Source organism: Nannospalax galili, unplaced genomic scaffold (genome assembly GCF_000622305.1).
Source record: "Nannospalax galili isolate Female #2095 unplaced genomic scaffold, S.galili_v1.0 scaffold278, whole genome shotgun sequence".
NCBI lineage: Eukaryota > Metazoa > Chordata > Mammalia > Rodentia > Spalacidae > Nannospalax > Nannospalax galili.
This window is the reverse complement of record NW_008347536.1, coordinates 11,268,852-11,280,677: the sequence shown is the minus strand read 5'-3', so window position 1 is coordinate 11,280,677 and position 11,826 is coordinate 11,268,852. Positions and strand designations below refer to the sequence as shown.

Below are 11,826 nucleotides of genomic sequence, written 5' to 3'. Positions count from 1 at the left end.
ACAATGTTGTATGACTGTAGTGATTCAACTGTAAACCTAAAAATTTACAGCCAATTTTGAAAAAGATGCATCTTAACTCAGAAAATTGTTATTGAATATGTCAATGCTGTTGTAATGAAATGCTTCTTCTAAGTATGTGGTTATTAAGTAAATAATAAACTGAAAAAAAAATTTATCCCTTCTAGTCATGGTGTAAGGAACGTGATTGGAGGGGCAAAAGCTCAGAGCACTGTGAATGTTTCTCAAGGATTACTACTGACTATTTCAGGTGCTAGCCATTGTCTCCAGTCCACAAAACTATTACTAAATTTAAAGCAAGTCCTTAAAAAAAAATTAAAAAAAAAAAACACTGAAAGCAGTATGTCTGTAGGAGAGAGAATATCACTTACCTCCACTTGAAAGAGCTCTCCGGCTCCCTCACAGTCATTGGATGTGATTACTGGGGTATGAATGTGCACAAAGCCATTGTCCTAGAAGAAAAAGAAAAACTCTTTTCAGTACATTTGTACATGAAAAAAATTCTAAGAATATGTGATAACTGGTTTTAATGTCAAATTAGCATCACCAGGAGTAGGGAGCCTCAGTTGAGGAATTTCCTTAATTGATGCATAAAGACCTATCTCAAATGTGGATGGCACCTTCAGGTCACAGCCCAGATAGAAAAGGGCGTGGCAGAGGAAGCATATTCTCCCTTTGCTTGTCCCTTTGCTGGTTTGGCCTTCCCTCTCATCTCAGTTAATTTTTCCTGCTGCTGTTGTCCCCATCACTGGTAGCAGAATCAGTGTTTCCAGGTTTTCATTGCTGACTGAGAACCAGTGGCTTTCCACAAATCCTCTAGGAACCTTCTAGGTTTTCAACTGGGACTGCAAGGCCTCCAGCCCCAAGGGCTGAGCAATAATCAGGTTCCTGGCCTCTCCACTGAGGGAGTACCCTGACTGCTGAGACACCCAGCTTCAAGGACTGAGCAACTACCAGGTTCTGGGCTCTCAGGTGTGAGTCAGCTACTGTTCATCACTATCAGTTCTGTTCCTCTAGAGAACCCTGGCTAACAGAAAATAGACTGATACACTAGTAAAGAGTACCAAAAGAATACTGTTAAAAGTCTCCCAATAATCCTCCAAATATAAGATAGTTCAAAGATCAGTTGTATAGTTTTGCTTATTTAAGAAGGTCTTGCTGAGCCAGGTATGGGCACATGCATTTAATCCCAGCACTTGAGAGGCAGACCTTTGTGAGCTTAAGGTCAGGCTGGTCTACATAGTGAGTGTGAGTTCCAGGCCAGCTAGGGCTACAGGGAGACCCTGTCTCAAAAAGACCGAAAAAAAAAAAAAAAGAAGGTCTTGCAGGCTGGCTTTTATTCTCAATTCTTTTGTCTCAGCCTCCTGAGTACTATGACTATAGGCATGCATCATCACATCTGGCTAGTTGAATGTTTTATTATGCACAGAACCACAAAAAATTTAAATCTGGAAAGACTTAGATGTTATTTTGTCCAGCCTCTTCATTTCAAATATAAGGAAACACTGTCCCAGAGAGATTTTATGAATTTCCAAAAGTTACCCAACTAATTTGTGGATAAGCAAGGCTGTAACATAAGGTCTTAAGCTCTCCCTTTCTATCTATCTATCTATCTATCTATCTATCTATCTATCTATCTATCTATCTATGTATCTATCTATCTATCTATCTATCTATCTATCTATCATCTATCTATCTATCCTCTATCTATGGTCTATCTATCATCTATCTATCTATCTATCTATCTATCTATCTATCTATCTATCTATCTATCTATCTATCTTCTATCTATCTAATGCTATTTCTTCTTCCCCCATGCCTTACATACTGCTGATGATCTAAGAAACATACAGAAGACACACAATCACTCAACTGTAATGTATAATGCTGCCTACACTGCTAAAAGAATGCAAAGTGAAGAATATGAAGTTTGGTTATCCTGAAATCAAGCTTAGTTGTAATAAACCACCCAAAAGGAGAAAAATAAAAGCTGGTCAATAGGGACTGAAGACATAAATAGTGAGAGGCAGAGATGACTTCTAACAAGCCTCTGTCATTCAATCGATGGCATGATGCATTGCACATGACACAGGCTATGCACTTCCTTTGCCTGAAGAACATTTTGAGTAGCAGCAAGTCCATCTATCACTGAGGCGCCCAACTGCCGCCCTTCCGATCAAAATTCTGCAACTACTGCCATTAGTGAACCACAAAAGCTGTTGCTGGCAGGATTGAAATAACCCATCAACTTCAAGGTTCTGCTCCTTTCATTCTGACCATGCATGTAGGCAAAAGGTTACATTCAGAATAGATGTGTCAGGGTGGGAGTACATGTAGCTAAAAGTGAATTTACAATACACAGGCAGAAGAGTATATTCTTAATGCACAATTTCAGCCTTGAATCAATACAATAAATTCATATATTCACATCCCTGCCAAGTTCTGTCAATCGCTGGTAGAATGTAAAAACACCTCTAGCCATTATCAGACCATCCAAGTATGACCCTTTCTGAATTCAAGAGTTCTGCCTACAAAAGAAAGTATTTAGTCAACAACGTAGGTTGAGAAAGACTGGTTAAGCATTCAAGCTATAAATTAGGACTCCCAGAAATTATTCAGGTGTATACTTAACCTGGAAGCAGCATGCCTGGAGGGCTGCACAGAGCTCCTTCTAAGGGACCAATGAAATGCAATAACATTACTGCATAAAATCTTTATCTCCTATGAGCCAAGAGTTATGGACATGAATCATTTATTCCACATGAATGTAGGCAACTCTGAGCATGAGCCCAGTAAACAAAGAAAGGAAGTGAAAATCCAAAGGAAATGAGGGTGGAGAAAAAGGAGAAATTTAATGGTGAATTATAATTGCTGAGGTTAGAGCTGGTAAAATACCCTGAGAAACAATACTGTAGATGTGAAGTAAACAAGATTTAAAAAAAAAAAATGGGAATTATTTTTAATACTTAACTAATGCCAAACTTTTCAGAGGCCATCAACTTTTTAGGTTTTAATGCTGCTAGGAAGGCTTATCAAAGTCTAGAACATTACAGGAAATTATATAAAAGGGGAGAATTCAAAGGAAGAATAAAGCAGGGCATGCAAAGTCCAAAAACAAGAAAGGGAAAGTAAATAACAAGGAAAGGTGGGATGTGTCAGCATCTGCCGAATGTGTTACCAGCATCAGGTCCTCATGCCACCCCATAACAAAAGGATTCCTAGCAAGAGATGTGACAGCCAGAGAAGGGCTTCAAAACAGACACAAACACCTTACTTAGTTTTAAAAATTCTATATTCCACCTCCAAATACCTAAATATTTTCATACACTTTCCAGAAGCAAGTATTTTATAAGGCTCTGAGTATCTGAAACTTAAAAACTCATATACGGTACTAGAGAGATGGTTCGGTGGTTAAGAGCATTGGCAATTCTTGCAGAGGGCCTGGGTTCAGTTCCCAGCGTCCATATAACTATCTGTAACTCCAGTTCCAGGGGATCTAATGCTCTCTTCTGACTCCCGTGAGCATTGCACAACATGGGTGCACTTATATATGTGCAGGGAATACACTCACACACATAAAATAAAAATAATAGTATTTTTTTAAAACCCCTCATATACCAAAGCCCATACACATCACTCAGAAGACTAATAAAAACTATGTTTTTCTTTTACACGTATCCAAATTAACTGTCGTTATTTAACCAGCATCAATAAAAAGAGAAATGTGTGAGCACTGCTGGACATCAGCACACCGCTGGCAACAACAGGTGACAGCAAGAGGAGACAAGAAACCTGCACACACTGCTTTTTACAGTAGGAAAACGCCAGCAGTCTGGGGCCATTCCACACAGGGGTAAAGACGTCTGCAGCCCACGGCAGGCTTCCAGGCACTGTCAGCGGACAACACTGACACTCAGAGGAGGAACCTCCATTCTCAGCGGTCTTTTCTACTGTCACACTTGAGGAAGACAAGGAACCATGCGTTCCATCTTAGATTAATCCAGAGAAAACTGCGACTAGAAAAGTCTTCAGTCATTTGAGGAACTTGGCTTTTCTAGATAGCCAAGTTTTAGTATTCAGCAAGGCAATCAATTTATGAACAATACTGTGTGAGTGCATACTAGGTGAGCATTCTACCAATTCAGCTATATATGCCCCAGCCCCTACAAAAAATAGTTTTGATAGTAAAACCAAAAAAATTCTAGACTGTTAAAAGTTCCTTACTTAAAGTATTGTTTAGGTTCCTAGTCTTTTCCACATTTCTAAATTTATTAATGAGTTTAACATTTATGAAAATTTTACTTTAAAATTTATTACCTTCTAGGGATGACAGCTACAAATCAAAGACACAGTATTAAATACCAGGTAATAAACAGCCACTATTTAATATGCCCTGGAGTAAGTACTACAGTGACCTTTTCATTTCATTAGGTTTTGAGATAAGAATCTTACTATGTAGACCTGGCTCACATGGCACTCACTAACCATAATTCTTGGTAATTCTCCTGCCTCAGTCTCCTGAATGTTGGGATTACAGGTATGTGATACCTCACACCCAGTTATGGTGACTTCTTTAACATATAATCCTAATTGTCATGTACACAAACAGATATCATAGAATGAGGCATCAGGATTATAATTTTCAAGGCTTGATTATTAAAAACTGAATTTATAGCATTCATAACTACTTTATTAACAACAATGCAGAAACTCATTATTTTCAACCACATAAATATTTCAGATTTTTAATTTCATTTTATTTCTGACTTTTCTAGTTTATTCCATTTTAAAATTGTTTACAGACTTGTAAAAGCTTGAAATAATAAACATACAAAAGTTGGTAAAGTTGACTTGTCAATGGCTTGCCAATGCCACCATCTAGTGGCCAAAAATCTGTAAAACTATTTCAATTTTCCACGTGTACTTCATCAGTTGTTGAAGTCATGAGGGGAAAAAAATATTATTTTTAGATCTAAACAGATTTTTATGTCTGTGTAGTTCAAGTACTGCTGAAAAGCCATACAGAAGTTGCAAGAAATTTTTTAAGAGCATGTGTAAAAAGACCCTTCCAAACTATAACAGGATAAAACTGCTAGTACAACTTATTTTTCCTTTGTTTGATCAGAAGTACACGCCTTAAAGCTATGATGTACTTTGGGAGTTTTAGCAGAAATGGACTCGGACTTTTCCAAAAAGAATGAAGTCTCCTGGTGAGCCATAACAGGACTGAGACTGCATGAATTTAGATGCATCCCGGAGAGGACTACATAGTACACATAGCAGAGTCTGAGGAGGTGCCATGGGAAAAACAGGCTCACCCCTAGTCCCTGGTGCCCCTCCCCCAGTGAGATGAAAGGAAACAAACAGATGCCCAAGATAGAGAAACGGGGACTGGATATGCCCTCTTATCTGAGCAAGCACAAAACAAAAACAATCAAAACAGAAAGCAAGCCAAATGAAACCCTGACTTTTAAGACATCAGAAACAAGAGGCAGTGAGCTGTGAGTTATGGTGGGCCCTACCAGCCTCCATACTTATTACAGTGAGGTTCTCCTTGATATAGCACAGGGAGGAAGTATGGTGGGGCTGAGCAGACTCCCTGAGCTGAGGAGAAACAGCCCAGAGTCTGGAGAGACCAAAGTGGCTAGAGTTCACAGGTCAGAATATTAGACAGGAGAAAAGAGAGATCTCTGGTATCACGCAGGAGTATCAAGTAAAGAACTAATCAGTAATTCAAGGAAGAAACTATTCAAGGAAAGGAAAGAAAAATCTAAAGTGATTAGAGGTGTTTAAACAGGTTCTGTATTCACGTTGGCTGGATGTTCCCAGTCATGAGGAATAACGAGTTCTAACCAAGCACTGTTCCAGACCTAATAAACAAAAGTAGAAGACCCAAAAGATCAAACACTTTTCAAGTGAATTAACTGTATACCTGAACAAAGCTTGAGAAACTTTTAAAAATATCCTGTACCTACAAGGTAAAATTCACAGCATCTGGCATCTGATCAAAGATCAGCAGGCAGGCAATGAGGCACAAAAACATAACCCACATAGAAACTAATTGGTCAAGACTGAGTCATAACTGACAAACATATTAGGCATTAGAAAAACATAAGGACATAACAGTTTTAAAATTAAAACTGTATTCCTTACGTTTGATAAGTTAAATAGACATGAAAGATAAAAACAAAAAACAAAACTTAGTCTCAGCTGGGTGTGGTAGAAGCCTTTAATTCCAGCTACCTAGGAGGCTAAGGCAGGAGGATCATAGGTTCAAGGCCACCCTAGGTAACTTAGTGAGACCCCGTTTCAAAACAAAAGGGAAAAGGATATAGCTTTGCCCATGAGAGCACTTGCCTAGCATGCTTGAGGCCTTGGGTTCAGTGGGCTATGGGATGTCACTAAGTGGCCTAGTATGAGGATAATTTTAGAATCAACAAAAAAGATCTAAAGAAATGATGGCTTAAAAAACTTTCTGGAGCTGGGCACAGTGACATAGGCCTATAATCCCAGATAATATGGAGACTGAATTAGGAGGATCAAAGCTCCAGGAAAGTCAGAGCAACATAGCAAGACTTTGTTTGAAACAAACAAACAACAATGAAAAAACAACAACAACAAAGAACCCCCCCCCCCCAAACAGGGCTAGAAAGATGGCTCAGCGGTTAAGAGCACTGACTGCTCCTGCAGAGGTCCCCGGTTTAGTTCCTAGCATCCACATGGAGGCTAACAACCACCCGTAACTCCAGTTCCAGGGGAATCCAATACCCTCTTCTCACCCTCGTGAGCACTATATAACATCGGTGTACTTACATATAAGCAGCCAATACACTCATAAATGTAAAATTAAAAAAAAAATTTTTTTAAACAAAAAAACATAAACCACTGAGCCATCTTCCCAGTCTTGACATCAAATGTCTCCCAGAAAGCAATATAAATGAGAAGACATAGTGACAACTTTCAAGTATTTGAGCTCCTGTCTGTAACCTCAGGACTCAGGAGTCTGGAGCAGGAGGATCTCAAGTTTGAGGCCAACTTGGGTACATGTGAATTAAGAGAAGCCTTACCTATTTAACAAGTCCATGTCTCAAAAAAAGAAAAAAAGAAAAGAAAAAGAAAAAAGTCCATCAACCTACAATTCTATATTCACAAGAAGTATTCAAAAATAATGGCAAAGAGACAGTACAGAGATACAAACTTTCAGGACTCTAAATCTATTCACTATCTTCATTGTGGTGATGGTGGGAAATATTCATGTCAAACTTCATCAGATTGTACACTTTAGATGTGTATGGTATTTTCATGTCAGTGAGTCTTCAATAATGCTATTAAACTACATACATGGAAAGAAAAAATGGAAAAGGAAAATGGATTTGCATGCCTGTGGCATCTAATTCTTTATGAAACAAAGGGTGCTTGGAAGAAACAACTGAAAGAATGTTCAGGAAAATACTCCAGGGTAACAATTATTCATACTCTGCACAAGAAAGAACATGTGCCAGCAGAGCACCTTACCTTAAAGTACGAATGAATAGCAGCTGTGGCTTCACTGCGGACCCTCAAAATAGAGCCCAAAGCATTCGTCCTACACCTCAAGTGAGGGTACTGCCTCAGGAACTCCAAAGGATGCCTCTCCTTATATTTGATTGGGAATACCTGCCAATAGATGGGGGAGGAGGAGAGATTAGAAGTTAAAAAACTGTAACAAACCCCCCTAAATATATCCCACTTTACCAGTATCCAGAGTATTTCTTAAAATAGCAGTACTTTAGAATTAAACTAAGATATTTCCTTCATTTTAATTTTTTAAAAATCTTGTATTATTTTTATTTTATTTTATGTGTATGAGTGTACCTACCGCCTGCATGTATGCAAGTATAGCCACACTGTGGCTGAGGTCAGAAGAGGGCATTGGAGGGCCTGAGGTCAGAAGAGGGCATTGGATTCCCGGAACTGGAGTTACAGATGGTTGTTAGCCGCCATGTGGGTGCTGGAAACCAAACCTGGGTCCTCTGCAAGAACAGCCAGTGCTCCTAACCACTGAGTCATCTCTCCAGCTTCTTTTAAAATTTTTAATTACATTTATTTATTATTTGTGTGTATGTGTATGCAAGCTCACTACATTGTTGAGTATGTGGCCAGAGGACAACTTCTGGGAGTCTTTCTTTCCATCATGTGGGTCCTGGAGACTGAATTCAGGTTGTCAAGCCTGGTAGCAAGTGCCTTTATCCACAGAGGGATCTCTCTGGTCCCTTATTTCTTAATATAACAGATTATGGTCTACATTACTCCCATCAAGTAAACAGAATGGTGGGGTAGAGTCAAGGATATGTGGGCTTAAAACCAGCAACAGTACTTAGTAGCTAAATTACTTAATATCACAGGGGTTCACCTATTATCTATCAAGCTTATATCCATTAGCTATTAATTTCTTACAACTAGAGAGGTTAACATGCAATTATTAAAAATAATCCATTTTAGAGCCAGGCATGGTGGTATATGCCTTTAATCCCAGCACTTGGGAGGCAGAGGCAGGAGGATCTTTGTGAGTTTGAGGCCAGCCTGGTCTACATAGTAAGTTCCAGGAAAGTTGGGGCTACAGGGAGACCCTGTCTCAAAAAGACAAAAAGACAAAAAAAAAAACCCATTTTGGCATACAAGAATTCAGGATGTTATAGCCATTAAAGGTTTCCTACCATCACACAAACACAGCTGGCACTCAACTTTAATTTCACCCAAATGTCTTGAAAGCCCACAAGCCATCAACTGGGGTTGCTTATTGTTTATCAGATTATCACTGCTGTCTAACATGAGCAAGAGACTAGTACAGCTTTCTTTTGTTTGGCATAGTACTGAAGATTTGAAAAAAAAAAATTATGGGAATTATGGCTCTAACTATTTCAAACCTGCCCACATGCAGGTTACAAAATTAAGAAGGCAAGCCAGGCATGGTGGCACACTCCTTAATCCCAGCATTTGGGAGGCAGAGGCAGGCAGATCCTTGTGAGTTCAAGGCCAGCTGGGGCTACATGGAAACCCTGTCTCAAAAAACCAAGAAGAAAAAGAAAAGTTTAAAATAAATAAATAGGAATGGAGCAATAATTCAGTGGTTAAGAGTGCTTACTGCTCTTACAGAATACCCCAAGTTCAATTCCCAGCACTTACATGGGGCGACTCACAACTGCCTGTAACTCCAGCCCCAGGGGATCTGAGGCCCTCTTGTGCTCTTCTTGAGCACCCACACACATGTGGCAGATACATGGACACATACATATGCATAAGTAAAAATAAAATAAATAACACTAGAAGTATCAAAACCAAAAGAAATCAAGGGGCAATAATTTTGCTCATAAATATTTGAAGTCAATTACAGCAAAAACAAGAAGCTGAATGGCTAGAATAAAAACTTCAGAAGCAACAGTAACTACAGAGACACACAGATTAGTATTTAGCTCCTGTAAGATTAAGTCATCAATATGATAATCTGCTACTGTCCCTCTCGCCCTTTGGTCTGTTTGAACAATCAGGGCAGTCACAACTGGAACATGCTCTAAATATCATCTTCTCAAACACCCTTAAACAGATTGTTCGCATTCTCAACTTGAACAGCCCCCCAGTGTCAGGAAACATACCTTGGTTTCACAGTTTCCAATAACCTCAATTTTTTCTGCCTTCAGTTCCACATTTTGCTTTTTGGCTTGACTTTTGACCAGCTGCCCTTGGACTTCCACAGAACTCCCAAAACCCAGTTCTCTATAGTAACAAATAATAGGATAAGAAAAGATATGATGATATATAACCTTCATTTCAATCCAAATCTTACTAAAATATGCAATGCCAAAAGTATTTACCCTCGGTTAAGTGAAACAGTCTACAGATGTTCTATTGCATACCAGTATTATAAAAATGAATTTTATGAACTTTAAGATGGGAACAAGGAGAGTTAAGAATTTGCTCAGGTTTTTTGGTTTGTTTGTTTCTGTTTTTTTTTATGAGACAGGGTCTTACTATGTAGCCCTGGCTGGCCTGGGTATGTAGATAAAGATGGCCTTGAACTCACAGAAATTCATCAGCTTCTGCTTCCTGATGGTGGGACTAAAGTCATGTACCACCATACCCAATATGTATTCTAATAAAAATATTAACTGGTCAAAATACTTTTTTGGGGAGGAGGGCCTTTTTGAGACATGATCTCTCCGTAGCACCAGTTGACCTAGAACTCCCTTATGTAGACCAGGCTGGCCTTTAACTCATAGAGATCTGAATGCTGGGACTAAAGGCGTGCAGCCCAAAATACTTTTTAAAAGATTGCACATTGCATGCATAATCTGCTGTTAAGGCCTATAATTTTGCTGACACTACTACCCCAATGCCAATGTCCTGTTTTAGCTACATACAATGGTAACACAGGATGCTAACACTGGGAAAGCTGGATGAAAAGTATATGGAAATTGACAGTATCACTTTTTACATGTGGGCTTTTGTTTTGTTTTGAGATGGGCTTTCAGATATAGCCCAAGCTTGAGCTCACACTGTAGCCCAGGCTGGCCTCAAACTAACAACCCACCTGCCTCTGTCTTTTAAGGGCTGGGATTACAAGTATGTGCATTATATTTAATTACTTAGCTGGTGGTAAGACTATATACACACTGCTTTCTGGTTAATAAATGTTCCGGTTCAAGTTCATACACATATTAGTTGCATGACTGCTTACAGAAAGTGACATATACCCATTTTTTTTTTTTTAAGAATCATCTACTAAGACCAGGTATGGTGGCACATGCCTTTAATCCTAGCACTCAGAAGGCAAAGGCAGGTGAATTTAAGGTCAGTCTGGTCTACATACATAGTGAGTTCTAGGCCAGCTGCAGCTATAGGAAGGCCCTGTCTCAAAAAGACAAAAAAAAAAAAAGTTGGGCTAATTAACTATATTCATGCTCATTCTAATATTTCATAATCATGATATAGAAAATGGGACACTGTGGGGAGACGGCTCAGTGGGTAAAAGTTCTCACATGTAAGCCTGATGACCTGAGTTCAGATCCTGGAACCCAGGTAAAAGCTGCACATAGAGGTGCAAATGTCTGTCATTTCAGCCCCGAATAGGAGATGGGAATCAGAGACAGGAGAATCTTCACAAGCTCTTGAGCAGTTCACCTGGTTTACACAGTGGCAAAAACATCGTGTTGCAAAAAGGTGGGAAGGCAAGGACCCACACCCGAAGGTTGTGTGTGTGCTTGGGAGCACAGATACAGATAAATCAAAATAGATAAAATTGATAATTTCTTAAAAAGCAAAAAGGGAAGTTGCCTTCCTTAATATTCTGTATTTAAATTATATTATGATAGAGTAATACGATAAATTATATTAAAGTCAATGTGTTAGGGGATTCCTTACCATTTTATTTGCTTGCTACATTTAGTATATGCTATTTTCCTTTAAAATTTATGTTTTGTACTTTATATAAATAAGATTGTTCACAACTGCATCAAGTGGAAAAAAGGAAATTGGTGTACTTTGGCCAAGTCTGAGAGGATATTTTGAGAGGGTCTGACTCAAAATATGTACTGATATTTATTTATCTTCTCCTGGGCTCCTGCGAATACCTCAGAGATAAGCAGTCATCTTCCAGAACCACTCAGGCACCGTGAGCCATACTCTTGCAACTGCCATCCTCAAAGATATCACCAGAGGAACACAAACTTCTTTTAAAATATTACTTTTTAGGGGCTGGAGAGATGGCTCAGTGGTTAAGAGCACTGACTGCTTTTGCAGAGGACCTGGGTTCGATTCCCAGCACCACATGTT

General features: G+C 39.0%; 1 protein-coding gene across 1 annotated transcript in view; it reads right to left on the bottom strand.

Annotated features, from left to right (window-relative positions):
* Positions 1–11,826, bottom strand: part of Nars2 (asparaginyl-tRNA synthetase 2, mitochondrial) — a gene marked incomplete in the record, with an annotated part of 159,637 nt that overhangs the window by 141,624 nt on the left and 6,187 nt on the right. Inside the window, 3 exon segments of the mRNA XM_008844196.3 lie at positions 390–470; positions 7,534–7,674; positions 9,651–9,771. Of these exon segments, the coding sequence (XP_008842418.1) occupies positions 390–470; positions 7,534–7,674; positions 9,651–9,771 (343 nt within the window).